The sequence below is a fragment of the Diorhabda sublineata genome, chromosome 4, assembly GCF_026230105.1.
Source record: "Diorhabda sublineata isolate icDioSubl1.1 chromosome 4, icDioSubl1.1, whole genome shotgun sequence".
In the NCBI taxonomy this organism is placed as follows: Eukaryota; Metazoa; Arthropoda; class Insecta; order Coleoptera; family Chrysomelidae; genus Diorhabda; species Diorhabda sublineata.
In genome coordinates, this window is record NC_079477.1 from 27,453,561 (window position 1) to 27,474,635 (window position 21,075).

The 21,075-nt window shown below is 33.1% G+C and overlaps 1 protein-coding gene across 3 annotated transcripts in view; it reads right to left on the minus strand.

Annotated features, from left to right (window-relative positions):
• The window catches only part of LOC130443193 (GATA zinc finger domain-containing protein 14), a 200,322-nt gene that overhangs the window by 36,212 nt on the left and 143,035 nt on the right, over nt 1-21,075 (minus strand). For all 3 annotated transcript variants that reach the window (XM_056777709.1, XM_056777710.1, XM_056777708.1), the window contains exon 4: nt 5,958-6,050. In XM_056777709.1, coding sequence (XP_056633687.1) covers nt 5,958-6,050 — 93 coding nt within the window. The remainder of the gene's footprint in view (nt 1-5,957; nt 6,051-21,075) is intronic.

Below are 21,075 nucleotides of genomic sequence, written 5' to 3' on the forward strand. Positions count from 1 at the left end.
AAATATTGGATTTAGCTTGTGGGCGCGCACTATCCAAAAGTTTCTCAGCTTCGAGCGATTGGTAGGTTCCACGTGTATTTTGAGAAGGCTAGAGTAGTATGCAGCATTTATGGAGCATTGTGTGTACAGGAAGTCCACGTACAGCAATTTCCGTCGAACCCAGGATACAGTAATCAAAATCTGGTTTTCTTGGATGTTCCAATTTTTGTGTCAATCAAGAACAATTTGAACATATCGTAAAACTTGTGAGGGAATATATAATAAAACTGCCATCAAAAAGGCATCTCAAGCTCATATCACCTGAAGCAAAAGTAGCTTGTCACTTTTATTATATAATTTACAATAACATCGGACTGATTCAATCAATAATTCGCTTTTTTCTTTATCAAATTTCGATATTTTGTTCTGTCGTCAAATACGACGCTCACGTTGCAATGGTTCTAATTAGAGACGCGGCGTAAACCGTTTGAATGGCACGGTGTCCACACGCCAACGTCAACGTGTGAAAGAGACCTCAACAGTATATTTCAAAAATAAGCATCTGGACGCTGTACGTGGCCGACTGCGTTTATAGGAGACCATAGCCTTATGGTTTTAGTACGCGCGTGAAAATGCTGAGTACAAAAAAATAATAGCTTAGGGATTTCCAACTATTTTTGTATAATGAATTTGTTTATTGTGAATCAAATAGATTATTAGTGACTTTTAGTGAAATTTACATTTTTTATATCGTCGTTTGTTTCCAGAAATTATATTTAATATCTAGAATCCCCCTTATTCCTCCATTATTTCTAATATAATCAAGCCTTTTTTGAAAATTATCTATAGTATGTTTTGTTGCCAGAAATTATTTTATTTCAATAAATTTTGTGTTCAGAATTTGCATAATTTCGCGTTCTTGTTTTGATATTAATCGATTCCAATTGTAATAAGAAAGGTCGTCAGGTAGTTTAAGTGTTGCGTGGGAATCCAGCGGAACAGTTTAACTTCATATTAAAATTTATCACTTAGAATCCACCTTATCACTCCATTATTTCAAATAGAATCAAAGACGTTTAAAAAATTTGTCTTGTTACAAATCATTTTTTCAGTTCAATAAATATTGTGTCCAAAATTCGTAAACTGTCCCGTTCTTGTTTTGATATTAATCTATTTCAATTCTAATATATAATTATAATAAGAAAAGTTGCATGGGAGTCAAGTGGAACAATCGAAATTTATATAAAAATTCACTTTGTTCGCTTCTACGAACACATATGTTCAAAATCTCATTATTATTATCATTTAATACACCAAGATTCGGTTTAATTATATATGAGGTTATTATCGTTTTAAATTTCAAGAATAGCTTAATTAAAACGATACCATATACGCCTACAAAGTCAAAAAGCTATATATCCAAATCTAAACAGTAATAACATCGTTATACCCTTTCCAGCAAAATATACACAGCCCTTATACAACGCGTGAAAGGCAACCGTGTTTTCTTTGACTTAATTCGAAACAGCGATCCGAGTGTAATCCAACTTTTAGTAATTGGATTAGCATACTTTCAGTTAATTATCGTTTATTTGGCTTCTTGTTACAGAAACAATTCCGTATGTTGCATTGACACTAAAATATCTTAATTTAATTAATTCAGATTATCAAATAATGATTCGCTTAAAACCATCATGGATAGATTATGGATAACATTGAGACATTATTTGAGTAAAAGTTGTTTATAGAATAGAAGGCACTTTCCAGCAAATATTCCTTCAAATTATTGCGAAATGCGGAACAAGATGTTATAGATTTGATTTCAATTGGCAAATAATTGTACATTATTGGCTACATTTTTTAACAAATTTACATTATTAATATTTGTGCTATGATTGTGACTGACAAATGAGCTATATGCTCTTTAAACCTGTCAATAACGGATCTCTTAGTCTGCCCAATATACTTTCGGTCACAATTCCATATATACTACTGTTTTCCAAATTTGGTATTTTATCCTTGTTTGGATATTATTGTTTGGATTTTTAAACCAATTTAAAACTCACTCAAATATAGGCAAAACTTAATTAATTTAACAAGCTTTTGAGGTAAGAAGACTCCATATTTGTGCATATGTATATTTGAAAAATTTTCGAAAGATCTTTGGAAGGCGTTTGAGGACGAAAACAATTTCATAAATCTGTTATTCTGAAGTAATTACTCTTTAGTTCTTGATAAACTAATCTTAAAGCATGTGGTCAAACAGTTTTAATAAAACGTATGGGTATTTCCTGTCAAAACAGGCTGGTCCAAACCCTTAATCCTGAGCTCTGTTGGGCGGTCTTCATAGGGAGTAGTTCAATTTGTGTCAACACTTATTTATTTTGTGCTTATCCTGCCAAAATCGTACCTTATGGAGGAGAGCCATGAAAAACAAATGAAAATGGTCAGATTTGTACAATTTTTCTTCTTAACCCTGTTCTTGGAGGTAATTCTTTGCTAATTTTGTCACAAGCAACACCGTATATTAAAAAGGCTGGGCAAAATAAGGGAATCTAATTTGCTTGTTGAATTGACGAACTTCATAATGTTACAAATTTTAAAAAAGGGATTCAGTTTTATATACATAAAATAAATTTTCTTCTTTCAAAAATTTTTAATAAATTTAGCACGTTCTCTCTAAAAGATTCTCACACGTTTGATGCTATAATATACGTTCTCTGATCCAAATCCGCTTATTATATGAAAATTTGTTCGTATTCTATACAGATGAACAGTTCTCTACAAAATGCACACGATTTTCAGAACAATTCATAAAAATCCAATTTTCTGTATTAAACGAAATATGAAATTTGCGATGGTTACAAAAGCTTCTTTACAATTTTCCTCTCATAAAGCTTTTCACAGCGCACACATATAATAATATACTTCTAAACTAAAATCAAGATTTGAGCTGTTCCGAGTTGAACTAAGCGTGTCGAGTGACACAAAGAAAAGAAAAGAAAGTTTTTTCATTACACATTTCTCTCAAGTTAATAACAGAAGTCTAGCTAGAATCTCGTATTATTAGAAGTGGTACATCAAACACTTTCATTTTTGTCTGTAGTCTACACAAACATATTGTAATGTTGAAAAAATTATCTTTTCTTTACATTAAATATTAGGAAAGTAGTGCTACATCTAAATCATCAGCATTTTTCGTTGGTTATAGATTTAGATATAAAAGATGTCACAGGATCGTGTACTCAAGATTCAATTAAGGTATTTCATATGAAAATTTTCTCCTGTCCCTTCAAAAACTATTGGGTTTTAACAGTTTCTAACGTTTTGTAATTGCTAAAAAGTTTTTTCTGCTTTTTCACTTTCATTTCCATTGCGTTCTCTTCCTCCCCTATAATTTCCATTCCTTTCATATATTTCAAATTTTTAACCATTCCCCATTTTCTTCCATTTACTACATTTCTTTTTCTTTCTCTTAAACTTTCTCGTTTCATCCCTTATTTTTATTTCAATTAGTTTTCCTTTCTTCTTAGTGTTGCTTCTAGCGTTAAGGCTTTTTTCCCATTTCTTCTTTTTTCCGATGATTTCTTTGTTTTTCTCATTTACTTTGTTTTCCTACGATTTCCTTGATTTGTATGTTACTACATTTATGACTGTTTTTCCTTTTTATTAGTTTATATTCTTTCTACCATTTTCGCTCTCATTCTTTCATTCGATTTATTTCTTAGCAATTATTTAGACATGTATTGGTCATTTCATGGTCATTTTTTAGTCAGTTCTTATTAGTTTCTCATTAAAATTCTTAATTATTTCTTCTCGTTCCTTCCCTTTCATTCCTTCGTTTCCTTCGTTTCCTTCGTTTCCTTCGTTTCCTTCGTTTCCTTCGTTTCCTTCGTTTCCTTCGTTTCCTTCGTTTCCTTCGTTTCCTTCGTTTCCTTCGTTTCCTTCGTTTCCTTAGTTTCCTTCGTTTCCTTCGTTTCCTTCGTTTCCTTCGTTTCCTTCGTTTCCTTCGTTTCCTTCGTTTCCTTCGTTTCCTTCGTTTCCTTCGTTTCCTTCGTTTCCTTCGTTTCCTTCGTTTCCTTCGTTTCCTTCGTTTCCTTCGTTTCCTTCGTTTCCTTCGTTTCCTTCGTTTCCTTCGTTTCCTTCGTTTCCTTCGTTTCCTTCGTTTCCTTCGTTTCCTTCGTTTCCTTCGTTTCCTTCGTTTCCTTCGTTTCCTTCGTTTCCTTCGTTTCCTTCGTTTCCTTCGTTTCCTTCGTTTCCTTCGTTTCCTTCGTTTCCTTCGTTTCCTTCGTTTCCTTCGTTTCCTTCGTTTCCTTCGTTTCCTTCGTTTCCTTCGTTTCCTTCGTTTCCTTCGTTTCCTTCGTTTCCTTCGTTTCCTTCGTTTCCTTCGTTTCCTTCGTTTCCTTCGTTTCCTTCGTTTCCTTCGTTTCCTTCGTTTCCTTCGTTTCCTTCGTTTCCTTCGTTTCCTTCGTTTCCTTCGTTTCCTTCGTTTCCTTCGTTTCCTTCGTTTCCTTCGTTTCCTTCGTTTCCTTCGTTTCCTTCGTTTCCTTCGTTTCCTTCGTTTCCTTCGTTTCCTTCGTTTCCTTCGTTTCCTTCGTTTCCTTCGTTTCCTTCGTTTCCTTCGTTTCCTTCGTTTCCTTCGTTTCCTTCGTTTCCTTCGTTTCCTTCGTTTCCTTCGTTTCCTTCGTTTCCTTCGTTTCCTTCGTTTCCTTCGTTTCCTTCGTTTCCTTCGTTTCCTTCGTTTCCTTCGTTTCCTTCGTTTCCTTCGTTTCCTTCGTTTCCTTCGTTTCCTTCGTTTCCTTCGTTTCCTTCGTTTCCTTCGTTTCCTTCGTTTCCTTCGTTTCCTTCGTTTCCTTCGTTTCCTTCGTTTCCTTCGTTTCCTTCGTTTCCTTCGTTTCCTTCGTTTCCTTCGTTTCCTTCGTTTCCTTCGTTTCCTTCGTTTCCTTCGTTTCCTTCGTTTCCTTCGTTTCCTTCGTTTCCTTCGTTTCCTTCGTTTCCTTCGTTTCCTTCGTTTCCTTCGTTTCCTTCGTTTCCTTCGTTTCCTTCGTTTCCTTCGTTTCCTTCGTTTCCTTCGTTTCCTTCGTTTCCTTCGTTTCCTTCGTTTCCTTCGTTTCCTTCGTTTCCTTCGTTTCCTTCGTTTCCTTCGTTTCCTTCGTTTCCTTCGTTTCCTTCGTTTCCTTCGTTTCCTTCGTTTCCTTCGTTTCCTTCGTTTCCTTCGTTTCCTTCGTTTCCTTCGTTTCCTTCGTTTCCTTCGTTTCCTTCGTTTCCTTCGTTTCCTTCGTTTCCTTCGTTTCCTTCGTTTCCTTCGTTTCCTTCGTTTCCTTCGTTTCCTTCGTTTCCCTCGTTTCCTTCGTTTCCTTTATCTATTGGGAACATTTTGTCCACTCTATTACTAATTTCACATAGGACATCAATTTCTGAATTTTTTTGTATGATGAATTGAATAACATCCTGTATATAGTCGACAGGTGAATGTTCCAAGTTTCTCATATAAATGCACTAGACAATGAAATTAACTTTCGTAATGCGAAGAATGCTTCATATAAAATTATATTTTCTGTTCTGAACAAAAACAACTTTTCATTAATATAGTTTTCAGTTTTGGAAAGCGCAATTTTCACCGTTAAAGTGCTTTTGGAAAGCAAACGGCACGTCACGAATTCGAAGAATGTTCATAATACATAAATCGAGAAACAGTTTGAATCTAGTTAACATTTAATAAAACGCCGAGTTTCAGACGAGCTTGTTGCCTAACACAGTTTAATAAATATACTTCGAAATTATGTTTGAATTTATAATAAACTTTTATTTTTAAAATATTCATAGCATGGAAGTAGAACTTATAATAGAATTTTTTCAATATATACGGCTATGGAAATAAATCTCCAGAGCTTTATTATTTTTTAAGGTCAATAACAATTAAGTGGATCGCGTTGAAAGCGTCGGTGGAAAATATAAAAGTGCATTGTCATACTTACCGATGTCAGATGAACCTCCCCATGTCCCTTGTTGAGCTTGTCGAGCCAGTTTACTGATTGCGTCTACGTACATCCTAGAAGCAGCGGCGGCTCCTGCAATTTAAATTATTTTCCATTAGATCTTTGAACGTAATTTCAACATGACTTTAATTGAAGCAGCACACTGTATCTGCCATAACAATAAACAACCGTATCTGGTGAAAGCTACTTTTATCTCGCTTATTGTGGTGGAAAAGCAAGGCGATAAAATAGACTATCTATTAAATGAAAATTTAGTATCCCAACGGCACCTTTATTACCCCTGGGTCAGAGTTATAGTTAATTAAATATGTATATAAGATATTTAGGTGATTAGTGGTACACTACAATATCGTAAAATTTGGATTTATACTGCACCATTCGCTTCAGCAAATCATCCAATTATATGCTACTAAATCAGACAAATTGTTATTGGGTCACTAGTTGAAACATATTGCGATTTGGGGTGGTTTGCAGAATGTTACAGGAGCGTTTATTATAGGGAGTAAATTGATGCAATCCGGGAAAGCTTAAAAATGGACGCGATTATTACACTTAATATTTTATACTTGTAGCGGTTTTTTTGTCGAAAACAGACATTCACAAGAAATTATTGCAGCACGTGTTTCGAGAGAAATAAATGAGAACTAAAATTTTAATTAATCTATTTCACTGTTCTACAAATAGCTTCTTCGACTATTAGGAAGATCAAACAGACCTTGTGGGTACTTGTACCTTAATCACCAATTCGCAATTAAATACAATTTGTAAAGGAACACGCTGAATGGAAATCAATGTGTATATAAAAAGAATGCCCAAAAAGTTTCAAACCTTGACCTGAAGAGCGCATGCGTTGAGAGTTTCTCACTAAAATTTCAAGCATTTGAAATACTTGGCTTCTGTTTGACAATCGTATAAGTGATGGAGACCGTTTTCTGGATTGTATGTAAGCGATACCGAAGAACTCAGTGTTTACATCTGATTTGTTAATCTCACTCTTTCTAGAAAGTCCAAAATGTGGGATAACTGTAGCTGCTAGAGATCTTCGTCTTCCATTCCATACGCTTCCAGGCGTAGTGCTCTGGATTAACGTGTTTCAAACTTCGAGAGAATGTGGATAGAGATTTCGTCCTTTCTCGTAGATTGTTCTTACTCAGGTTCATACATTCAACAGATCTTCTCTGGTTATAGTTTCCCAGCAGAGTCTTTACCTGTCCCAGCCCCTGCAGGTTGTCCCAATAATTGATTTTGTTCCTGTCTATCTTCTTTTCCAATGCTTTTTCTATTGTTCTGTAGCTGAAACCACAGACGTGTTCAGATCCCATGAAGAGCTTGTCTGCCCCCGCTTTAGCGAGCTTATCAGATATTTCATTGCTCTTCACTCCGATGTGTCCCGTAATCTATTGAAAGGTTTTCTTGCCTAGTTCGTTTTAATTTTCTAGGCAATCTCAAACGACTTTTGATTTTATGATATTGGAGCTTAGAGCTCTAATGCCTGCTTGGATATCAAACTGGATGATGATCTCCTTTTTGCGATAATTTCTCTCTAGATTGAACTGGACACATTTTTCAATTGTATAAATCTCTGCTTGTAAAGTGCTCGTTATGTTGAATGCGTCCATATACTATTTATACTATTTAATTGCATTTTTATGTTGCTCAATATTTTCGTTTGTTGTATACGACCAATGTCTTGTTTCTTCGTTAGGTTGGTAATTTTTCAGATAATTTTCATAACATGATATATAAATTAATGTGAGTATATAAATTATTATATTAAAAGTACAAAAATTACAATGTGAAGTACTTTTTTTTCATTCTCTTTATTTGGGACTGTCTTGTTTCTTGTACTATTCAGCCTCTTTAAAAGTAGATTTCCAGCTTTCGTGCCATCTGTTGGCAGATCGGCCGAAAGTTGATTTTTCATCCAGTGTAAAGTACAATTTTTGATAATTACCTATATTTTGCTTTGATATATAGACAAGGTTAATATCTATCAGTTCAACAACGTTCACAATGGCACTGTCGGAACAGCATTTCGATAAGTTATCGACTCGAGGTCTCAGAACATCTTCACTACTAGAAATTCCAACTTAAGGATGATACAGTAAACGATAGAGAGCTTATTTGGATAAGGGACTCTGTTGAGCTTGAACGATCATTTTCACCCGTTTTTTCCACCACGACATAAACTTGCGATGGAATTTTTGAATTTTGCAATGCAATTATAATTTTCCGAAAATTGCACTTCTCCCATACTCCACCATATGAAGTATTTTACATTTATGATATTCTCATTTCTTTCTGTTTTTTAGCTGTAATTATAAGTACCAAAGTTGAATTATTTTTTTGGGAATTAGAAAACAATGTGCTCGTATCAAATGGAGGGACAATTCTATTATCGAGAGTGTTCTAAACCTCATTCAGTAAATGAGAATTTGTTGTTTGCGAATCCACGTTGTTTATAGTTTTGGAGAAACGGGGTTAACGTCTATATAATGCCAACGAATTTTCGTTTTTTTCGTCTGCAGCCAATTCGAATAAATTCTACTCCTAGTTGTAGGTACTATTGTTACTTTAAATTTAAAATTACAACCGCATTGCACAAAGTTGGCAAATAAATTAAAGATTAAAAAACTTGGAGTTTTCGTAATACTTTTTCGGTAAACCTTTTCGCGAAAGTAAAATTCAAACTAACACTATATTTCAAAAGAAACTTGTATCATGAAATTTTTACTTCAAATTGAAGATTTTCTAAAATATAAAATGTCTGACGTGTATAACTGAATCAATAAGTCGATCATCAGGGTATTTAATGTTACTTTTGATATGATAGAATAGATATTACATAGATACCATTTCTATCATTCGCAATTAACCGAAAAAAAAACATTTATTAGAGAGCTTTCATGTGCTTTATAGATCTCACTCAGGCAATAAAATGAGTTCATACCTCTACAGAAAAAAGAGGAGAATTCACTAGATTCTAATCGTAACAATTAATAGAGGCCAATAAATATTACATCACTGTAATTATTACATCAATCAATAAGTCATATGACTGACACACAGATGGCGCTGCCAATGTCAAATCCATATGACGTTTATGAAGTACCAACTTTCAAAAGACTATGTTTAAAATTTCATGTCATTTCGATTAGTCAGAAAGAAGTGACAGCCATTTTAAGTGAACCCGCACGTCATTTTCAAAATAATGGATTCAAAACAATTTTGTGTGTTAATTTATCAATGTTTCTTGTTGGAAAACAATATTGTACAAGTTCAGCAATGGCTTCTCTACTCCATCAAAAAGAATAATTTGTTATTGTTTTGCTGAATTTGAACGTGGTCGTACAGACACCGATGTTGGTTAACGATCTGGCCATTCGATTAAAGTGATTACTCCAGAAAACATAAAAAAAGTCTACAAATTGGTTATATCTATATATAATCGAAAATTGAATTACGTGATATAGCTGAGGCCGTAAAGAAATTAGAAGGCAGTGCGTTTACAATTATGCTTGAGCATTTGATCATGAGAAAGCTTTTTTCAGTGCCCAGGGTTACTCACCATCGTTCAACAACAACAAGGTGTTGATGATTCAGAGCAGTGCTTGGCCATATTTACACGTAATAAATCAGATCTGACACAATGGATGGAACATGGATCCATCTAAAGGCACAACAGTCAACTGTAAAGGTTATGGCTCCAGTATTTTGAAATGCGCATGGAATATTGTTCATTCACTCCAAAAGGAAAATACAATTAACAGCGAATACTACATAGGATTGTTGAATCAATTGAATGTGAAAATAAAGAAAAAAAAGCCTCATATGTCGAATAAGAAACCACTGTTTCACCAAGCATTGCACCGATTCACAAGTCGATGCTTAAATTGAGCGAATTGCTTCCTCATCCACCTTATAGTCCAGATGTGGCCCCCAGTGACTACTGGCTATTCGCTGATTTAAAAAAATGTTCGCCGGCTAAAAACTCAGCTCAAATGAGGAAGAAATTGCTGAATCTGAAGACAATTTTGATGCAAAAGACAAATCCTTCTACAACCATTACATTGAGAAGCGTTGGAGTGATTGTATTGCTCTTGAAGGAGATTATATTAATGAATAAAATCGATTTTTGGCAAAACATTGTGTTTTTCTTAGTTAGTTACACGACTTGAGTGATGCGTTAAGAGAGATATAAATCTACTAAAATCGGAAACACTTTGAGCCAAATCCTGTTTAACATTATTAAAAATGAACATAAATGAGGTTGAGCAGGCTGGGAGAAATAAATAAAAATGGTATTCTACACTGATAATGCAGTAATCATATTCGAAGAAGATAATTTACATATATATTCGGTATAAGTTTCAACAAAGAGGGAAACTATTTGATATGCAAATATATGAGTAGAAAATGAAATTCCTCACAGTATCTAAAATATCTAGAAGATGAAAACTCTCGATCTATTATTAGAGAATAAAGTGATATCGTTTCAATATCTAATTCTTGAGAAATATAACTTGAAGAAACAAATATACGAACATTTGAAGTATAATAAAAAAGTATAAGGCTTGTGAAAGAACACAATATGGTTCTTAAGAACAACACATAGATCAATTACATATACCTTATTTGACCAGAGAATAAATGCAGCAATAAGAGTGATAGAGTATGAGTAATGTGGACAAGAAACGGAAGAATTTCGCAAACAGAATCGCATTGCAAACACAGTTAGACTACCTGGACGACTACATATCAGATAAAAAGCTGTGTATGTGTGTCTGAAAAAGGAAATGCCTTTGAAGCAAGTCCATCAGCCACAGAATTTCTCAATGAATCTACCTAAAATTTTAATATCTTTGACGAAATTCATTAATAAATTTGTCAGTTATCTTTGCCCTAGTTTTGTTCAACAAGTGACTGTAACAAATTGTATGTTGAGGATTGTGTTAAACCCAGCTTGGCAGGATGGGTGGAGTATCTCCATTCTAAGTGTACTTGCTGAGTAAAATTTCGAAGATGTGTATTCAAAAATATAGTTCGGAGGTGAATGTGAGGTAGGATAGATTTTAAAATAGGTGTTATTTGAGGATCGTGAGGTGGTATCTCAGTGTGTCAACCAAGATACGTACATTTTATCTTTGTGATGAATTAATCGCTTTTCTTCCTATATATACGCAACAAACACTCCATTAAGTACTGAATCTTTTGCTTATCGATCAAAAGATGATATTTATCATATCAATTCTTCTTGTCAAACCCTTGAACAAGATACCACAAAAACCCTATTTAGGTAGTGGATGGGTAAACAAATTATAATTTTTTTTAACAAATTAAATCTATAGATAATAAAACTGAGGCATTTAATAAGTATCTTAATTATAACTAAAAATTGATAATAAATATTTTGAACTCATTTACATTATTTTAGATGAAAAAGTAATATACCTTTTCACTTATTTTTAAAAAAAAAGCAAGCTAAAGCTCTCTTTGATTTTGGAAATATACTGGATCCTAAATATATATAAAGCAGATTAGGACTGTTATAATACGACTATTTCCCTTAGAAGTGAACTCAAAATTTATCTTTTGAGAAGCGCGTAGGTGATAGCGATCTTAAACACTTTCTCCACATTTATGTATATATTTATATATGTACAACAAACAGGTAAAAAATTGACGTTTTGTCGCCATATTTTGAGAAAGATCGAAATAAGTCGAAACGTCAAACTTTACCTGTTTTTTTAAACTAATTTTATATCAAAAGACGATTTATTAAGAAAAACATATGAAAATGACAAGTAATAATTATTATATGCTCTATTCCAAGGTATAAGTTTGTATTTTGTATCCCCCGAGAATGGATGGCATTTACTCTCAGGTTAACATTGGCACAATAAGACTTTTTAATCTTGAGGTATTTCCCGGTTCCATTCCGATCATGATAATTGGTGCTATCCGAAAGAGTTTATAGCCAAAAATGGTGGTGATTAGAGTACTATTGCTCAACTTGTTATACGCGGATTGCTACTGACAAACAAATGTAGGTACCATCCAGAATTTACCTCTTTATGTTGCTCTAATGGGACTGTGGTAACATGTCCACTTATTCCAAAAAAACAGGCGATTATTTACATCAAGTGTATCAGTTACAAGTGCTTCGTGCGTGAACAATTTTTTTTGAATTTGGCTTTTCTTGAAATAGAAACGCGCGTCATACTGTGTACATGTGAAAGTTTGAGTTGTGGTATTGGAAAGTATAAATATCACCACTAGGTCCAGAAATTCCATTTCCCAACTTGTTCATGTAAATAACCAACGATATTTTTTTGTTGAAGCAAGTCCAAAACCCAGGCGAATAATCATCGCTTAAAATCATCGCAGTATTTTACAGTTAATCAAACAAAACTGCGTTTTATCCGTAACTTATTTTGGGAATTCAATGTCACAATATTGCCTAGTACTAGTAACAGTTCAAATATCCGCTAAAGGGCAGCGTCGAGATAATTCTCGACTAGTTTGGTTTCCGTTACAGTGATTGATATTTTACATGTAATTTGAGTTGATTTGAACTGATCCCGAATTTTCCAATACTCCGCATCCCGTTCGCCGCATCGGGGGTGTGATTACGATCGAAATTTACAGCTGATCGGAATTGATACATTGTATATAACAAGCTGCGTTTATTGGAATCAGTTTCTGCATTTTGAATATATGCAAATACCGGGAATAAACATTTTTACAAATACCATTTCCTTTGTTGCAAATTGAGAGAATAAAAAAATTTATTTTTTCTTATGACTCAGACCATTATTTTATTTATATTTCCATTGTTATTCCTTTTAATTTGTATTCCATTACCGTTTTTCTTTGATATAGACTATAGATAAAGGAAACAAAAATTTTTTGGTGAAAGAAATATATTCATTTTTCAACGTAATCTCCTTTTAGCTCCATACAATTTTCCCAGCGATGTTAAATAAGTTCGATACCCTTTTTAGAATAAGAATCGTCAAGTTCCCCAAAATAGCCGTTAACTGCCGTAGAAAAAAGAGTCCGAGAGGGTGAATCTGGTTGATAGAGTGCATGAGGTAGAAATTCAAATTTAAATTAATTAATATTGGCCATAGCAATAACGTGTAAGCTGGTGCATTTTCTTGTTGAAACAACATTTTTTTCTTAGCCAAATGCAGCCGATCAAACGTTTCAATAAGTGCGCATAGTAGTTGCCGTTGAAAGTTTGCCCTTTTTTAAGACATTTAATAAAAATTATCACACGAGCATCTCAAAAACCATGACAAGGCCATGACCTTGTCTGCAGATGGAACGGACTCAGCCTTCTTTGGAGCCGGTTCTGTCTTTTCAGTCAATTTTCTTTATTTTTTTTTATTTTGAGTGTGAATTGATGGACCCACGTTTTATTCATCCAATGAAACATTGCCAAACACTCGATGGACATATCTTGGCTGCCAAATAAATACTAAACAGTGTGGCATCTTCAAACTTGTGCTGTATAGATTTTCTACTTTTTAATAGTATCATTTTTCAAGGAACTATCGCCATCTCTTGGTCAGGCCAGGTACTTTTCGGACCCTCCTCGTATAACAGCTTCAATCTGAATCAAATTATTCTAGATTATCATTAGTTTGCTAGATTTAAAACTGATTATTTGCAGCCAATCTAATTTCTCTGTTTGGAATAACTCATGATGTAAAAAAAATGTAAATTTTATTTGTGATTTTTTTGTAATTACGACATGTTTATTATATAGAGCGAGAATTCTCAGTTCTATTAAAGTGTTGTTAAGAATTTATGAGGATAATGACCGGGTAAGGGACAATATACTGGATTTCCTATGACCACTTCTAGTTTGTCTGTTAAATACACATACACGTCATTCCCAGAATGTTCCAGAAAGCACAAACTAAAACTTTGTTTGACTAGAATTGTGACTAATACAAGTTGTTTCATACATTTTAAAGTAACTCCAAATTAATTTAACTTTTAATTGATGAATATCGTTATATTATACTTGCGTTTCAATTATATATGTTGGGATCTTTTCATTGATTATTTATACGAGGGACTTGAACTTTTTATTTTCTGCAGGTTTACAGATGCCAGGTTGGAGTTCAACCATACAGGAATGAGTAGGTAGAACATATTTAAATAAAAAGAAGCTTACGCTCTAACAAATAGAAAAACTAGATTTATATATTTTTTTAAATATAACCAAACAGGAATCTGTTCTATTCTATTAGTTCGGTTCTCCAAATAAAAATAAAATACGAATTTATTCGGATATTATTATAATACAAAATTTGCTTCAGACAAAAGGAAATTAATGAAGATAACTGGATAAAAGATAACTATATAAAAAGCAACATTGGAAAGATATAAAAAAACTTACCAGCGAATATAAAGAATAATATCAGCACATATTTTTTAAAATTTATTTTGACTTTAAGATTTTTGGAATGTAAATACATAGAGGACGATTTAGTAATGAAACTGGAGTTTTTTAAATTATTGTTCGAAGAAAAACGTCCCAAGCCGATGGACTATTACAACTCATATATAATAAATTTGAACCTTTTAAGAAATATATCATTTATTTTATTTCAATAGAAAATAAAATCAAGAAGGGAAGTTTAATTTATTTATCAATCACATTTTTTAAAAAAGAAAAATAAATATTGTAATGTTCTTCATATATATTTGAACATTTTTTAGTTAAAAAAACGGTATGTGTGAATTTATACAAACGTAATTTATTTATACACTAACACTAACTATTAATAATTACTAAACACTTTTTATTTAAATTCACAGTTTGGTTTTCTTTATTCTATCACTATGACATAAGATTATTTATTAACTATGTCTCTCTGCTTCGTTTTATATACTTTTTCACTTTCCAGATTCGTCGAGTTTCTGGATATCTCCAATTTGCTGTAAATAAATGAAATCATTGAAATTGTCTTTATAAAATCAGTCACAACATAATGTCACGAAAATAATCCAAAGAAATGGCTGCCACAATGTGAATAGGCAGAAATACCCGGCGCGTCCAGCAAAATTTAGCTTCGACAGCATATTGGGTAGGACCGGCTTCACGGTCAATATTAGTAGACGAATTCGTAACAATATAAATCTCCAAATATATTAAGAGATATTTTTCTCCAATATACGTAGAAACTTTCTGGTATTAGACAACACAAGTTCATCACATTTTGGTGAGAGTTTTTTCCTTATTTCCAAGTTATTTCGTTAATTCAGTTAAGAGACATTCTGTAAGTTTGAAACCATCGATAGCTACTTTAAGGCTATACACACCACGTTTCTATTTCGTGGTCGTTAAGTATCTCTTGGAATTCTTCACTGGTCATTATTTAGGGAATGGTGAAAATAACAGCTATCACGTTAACTTCTAAAAATTTAGTCGAAATACTCTTTACGCATTCGAAAGTTTTAGAATCTTGACGAGTCCTCACATCAACAAATGATGTTAATGAAGTATCGGGTGATGCATCATGATAATACGTCTTGTGTTAGCTTCCAGAATAATTTTTCCGTCATCAATCTCATTACTAATATTTATAATTAGTTATTTTGGAGCCAGGGTTAGCTAAGAAAGACATTTTAATCCTGCCTTTACAACAAACTGTCCAACGGCGAGGAGGGGCGCTGAGGCGAAAGCAATAACATGCGGGTGTGAACCCTTGTTTGGGCAGACTACGCTTGTGTCAAAGTCCATACAAAATTTTGGTGCGCCCCTTTCAGATTATCAACCCTTGTTACAATTTTTCTAATTATGTATTGATTAAGGGAGTAAATTCATAAGGGTTTTTTGTTTTGGCTGGCACTGACTCCAGAAATGTCTGATTAAATGGTGAATGGGTATGTAAATATTCATAATCCATAATAAATGAGATAATTTTCGTATTTTAACATTCTAGGTTTGAAGAAATTAAAATATTATTTTTAACTTAAGTTGTTTTAGTTTTAAAGTAATCAAAATATCTTCTACTTTAAGTTGGTAAAGTTTTAAATTCAATTTTTTTTCATTTATTAATGTCATTATCAGTGTCCTTTGTATGTATGTTATCTTAAAATGGTTCAACACAAAGAACCCAAATCAAGTGGATTGTATTGTGTTACTATGAGCAAGTGAAAATTAAAAGCCAAATCCGCCACTGATTTTAGGGAATTAATTTTGATCTAAAGTTGTAAAGTCAAGAAAGGAATTGTTCCGTTTACTTAATGCAAATTTACGGTGAGCGTTATCTCAGAAAGTCGTTCAAAAGTTTGTGGAAGTTGAGTTGGTTAGAAACTTGAGCTGGCATAATTTGTTTTCTGTCTGATGTTTTTGTACATGCCACGAGATAGACTCACATCTTAATTAGATTTTATTAAGAGCATAGGTAGATATTGTTGTGGTGGTCTAAAAGAATCCATCCATTTAACTTTTAGTTAATTTCAAAAAGAATTTACTGGATATAAAAGTAAAGTAACTGATAACTTGGTTCACCCGTCTTCTGACTGCTTAAATTTTGTGTCTAGTATACTAAACATTTTACGATACATTTTATTTGCAATTAAATTATTAAATGTCTCTATCACAAATATGCACATAAGAAAACATCTTCCGTCATAAAATATATAACTGATAATAACGAAATGGTGTCGTAACTTCTTGTTCTTGTGAATTCAGTTCTGTTGTTCCAAAAATGAACGAGTGGCGATAAAATATATTGCACATACTTTATTAAAAACAACGTAAAGACATAATAAAACTTTGAATTGAATCTACTTCAAACTACACTTATTTTTATAACTGGAAACATTGTTGATAAGCTTGCTTCAGGATGGCTCCCATTTACATTGTCGTGGTTTTCCCAAGGTCTGAAATAACATAAAGCGTTCCATTTTAGCATTTGTTTTTGATAAAAACTAGAAGTCAGCAAGTGATAAATTTGGTATTGTGGGTGAACAGGAATCCTTTCAATAACCAAAAAGTGGCTTGGAACCAAAACTGATAATATTGAGTCCCTAAAACCGATACAAACAATAACCATGACCTCAAAGCTCAACTTTGCGGAAATGGCTGGAAACATCTGGCATAAGACACGCAAACGCAACTTAAATGGACACAATAGTCATCACGGATATCACTGCTGCACGGAGTAAGAAAAAACTGCAGATCATGACATCGGTAAGAGATGAGCTTCATGCTACGAGGTTCAAACACTTGGATGAGCCTCACAATTTGCCTAATAACTTCAAAAGGGTCAAGTCAAGGTGCCTGTTTAGCTTCTAAAGGGATATCGACTTTTCTTAGTTTTAAGTTGAGTAAGATGTGCGTATAAGAAGTGACGAACCTTACAATAAACAATCGAAATACACTCGTGGTCAAAAATAACGCATCACCCCGTTTTCTGAAAATATTTTTTTGTTTAATAAATTTCAATTAATATTGCTATTGTTTGACTTCTTTTCAATCAATTTGACGCAATAATGAGAAATGTGTAGTAATTTTGAGTGATTTTTAATATAAATAAAAACATTGAAAACCAAATTTTCTTAAAAATAAAACTTGCATTCTAAACAATATTGTTCCTTCTTTTAAAAGGCTAGTATCGTGTATTTCCGCCTCTGGATATAATTGTTGCTAACATTCTCCTGGGCATGCTTTCAATTAGGTGCTGTATCACTTCTTGAGGTATGTTCTCCCATTCCTTTAATGCCGCTTGCTGAGGCTTATTAAAATTTTGAGGAGATGGATTTCGACGACGAATGCGGCGTTTTAAAATGTCCCAGGCATGCTCGATAAGATTCATATCCGGACTTCTTGGTAGCCAGTCCAGGGTATGAATTCCTACTTCGTTTAGGTAATTCAGAACATCTGTCACAATGTGTGGTCTAGTATTATCTTGTATTAAACGAAATTCATCACCAATAAAAGGCACAAACGGAATGACGTGATTTTAAAGAATATCAGTTATGTATCTTGCTGCGTTAAGAGCGGGTCTAGGAAGAGACACTAAATCTGTGCGGGATCGAAACAAATCCCTCTCCAAAACTTGATAGACTCTCCTTGGAACGGCTCCCTGGGAATAATACAAGACTGCGTAAATCTTTCTCCTCGTCATCTTCAAATTTGATTACGCTATGTGGACCTCTTAGACTTATTCTTGTTTCATCAGTAAATAAAACTTAGCACCAATTTTTTAAAGTGCAAGCCTTGCAAATCTTAGTCTAGCAATACGATGCTGCCTGGTTAGTTCTTCTGCTGTGTAGATCAGCATTATGAAGGTGTCGTCTTATTGATTCAACAGAGATATTTGGTGTAAACCAAATAGATTTGCCCCTTCACGATAACTTTGTCCCTGTCCAACTAACTCGGCTTTTAGCTTCGCGTTCACTATATTCATTTTTTGTTTAACTAGTCTCGACTTTAACACATCTTAATTGAATTTTATTATTGCTGTCCACAAGTTGGTGCGACAATAGAATGAAAGAAACATTAAAATATGTATAAAATTAAAATTTTGAAAAACCACAAAAACAGTAAGAGATTTTGCTACATTTAAAATACTTCAACTTTTTGTGATAGAAAAAAAAAGAAGCACAAAAGACTAACAATTTAGGTTTTGATATTGAAATAAAGGGTAGATGCGTTATTTATGGCCACGAGTTTAGTTTAAAAAGAATGAATATTAATTGCAATTTTAATTTTATTTACAAGAATGATTATTCAAAATAAAAGACGATTCTCTAGCAACAGGCTTTAACAATAATTGTTGCAAGTCTATTGAAGCTACAGAACTCTAGCTACCCATAGGACTCATAACATCTATTATTTATAAACAGACGACAAACTTTAATTCAATTGTCATCATTTGGGAATGATTTCGACATTCAATTTAACATTGAATTTTCTTTGTGTTTCCAACTAGGAAGAAGGAACAAAAATTCGAAAAACTTCCAATAATATTTGCTATATGTTACTAGTTCCAATACTTACGTTGAAAATGAGGTCCTCAATGAGTTCTAATATTAAAAATACAGTTTATTTCTTCGTTCTAAATTTTAAATGAGAATCATGCTCATCCCAATCCTCAAAATTATCGACTGCCTTATTGCCTTATATAGGGCAAAGAGTATAGCCAATGAGTAAGTAATCAACAAAATACATAATTTGAAGTTGATAAAAATTGCGATTGGTAACTGTCCCTGAATGTGATAAATAAAATTTCAATGGAAAACAGAGTAAGTGAAATCTAAAGTCATAACCTTTCCGTGGTATATATATTTCAATTTTTGATAAACATAAATTTGGAAGGAATAAAAACTCTCCCTTTTTATTTTACGTGTTCATAAGTGTACATTGAGATATATCTACGTCAACATTTCACGTTTAATTTATCTATTATCATCTCTGTCAATCTGAACCGTTGGCAGAAATTCCACTCACAAAATGAGATCATTTACTCGAATCTGTATTATACTGCTTTGTCTAATGTACCCTCATTTTCCTATATCGAGTAAAGCACAAAATTAGTTTCGCAACCCTTCATTCGACATCTATATCAGATGTGTTACTGTGTGTGTCGCATTTCATCTAGTCCAGTCAAAAACGCCAATTTTTTTAATCAATTGCAATAATAACATATTCATATTCAGGATATCCTAGATAGAATTAAATTGCTTTTCATTATCATTAATTAACGTCTGTCGACTTGGATGTTTTTGATTCAGAGTAAAATTATATTGCAGCCAGTGGGTGAAGAAAAATGTCATTACAATGGACGTTTACTGTTACAAGAGGATACCAAAACTTTTGACAAACGATGTTCTTCTTTATCTTTCGATTCTCAAGTCTTCTTTTTTGCTAACATCTCTCCTAGTTAATACCGCGTGACATCTAGCTCTTCAGGGGAATGTAACAATAAAACGTAAAACAGTAAAACGATACATTATGATAAGAGAAAGAACGAATTGATAGTACATTCAGAAATTGTGTACTTACAATTTAAAAAATATAACAATCCACATGAAATCTTGCATACCTACAAATAATATCCAGATTTCGTTGAGAAAAATAACAGTTTAAGGTAATATGGAAATATTGGATTATTTCCTACACAATAATTTTAGGAAAATTGGAAACACTAACATTTATATTAAGTACATTACATAAATTCTCCTAAAATTGTGAAATAAGATAGAATAAAACATTCCGCGATTTCTGAAACTATTCTCAAAATTATAAATGATAAAATTAGAGATAAAAACAATGCGCTGATCTGAACAACAAATTTCCAGCATATCATTCAGTTAACCAGTACAAGATAATCAAAGTTGGACTATTAAATATCAACTTCTTTTTCAGGTGGTGCTATGGGTAATAAACTGAATATGGGCCATAAATTGGTGAAAACCTCCACAAAGGTGTTAGGTTTATGTTTTGTTTGTTCTCTTGAAAACAAATTAAGGTCGATAACCAATACTTTTCGCACACATTTTGGTTACACATCCTAATTATGAAATGAACGTACCTCGAATGAAATTTTGAGCCCGCGGTAAAACTTTTTTCTCCATTAACTTCATCATCCTTTGTGTAACAAACTCATTTACATTCGTTGGACTATCTCTCCATAATCTTTAGTCTATCCAAAAAACAAATTCTTAGAAATATTCTAGTGCTTGTTAAGAAAATTACTACAATTTTCTTATCAAGTATAATTAGCCCTAACGTTTATAGCGCCATGAAGATACCAGTTTAGGACAGGTTTTTAAAGAGCATTATGGAGAAAACGGAGACTAATTGAGTGATAAATTCAGAGACAAGCATATGTAGAGAAGCACAATAAATACCTGCAAAAAAATACGAATAAATGTAATTGTCAGTGGTAATAAAGATATGAATTGTACGGTTTTTAGGCAATTCGTTTATTAATTCGTATGATTGGCATCTTCAGACACTTCGCTAGCTGTCAAACTGATCTCAGGAGATGTCAACCTCTCTTGTTGGTAAAAATTTAGAAGCAGGAGATAACTGACGACGGCCGAACAATTTGAAATTCTACTT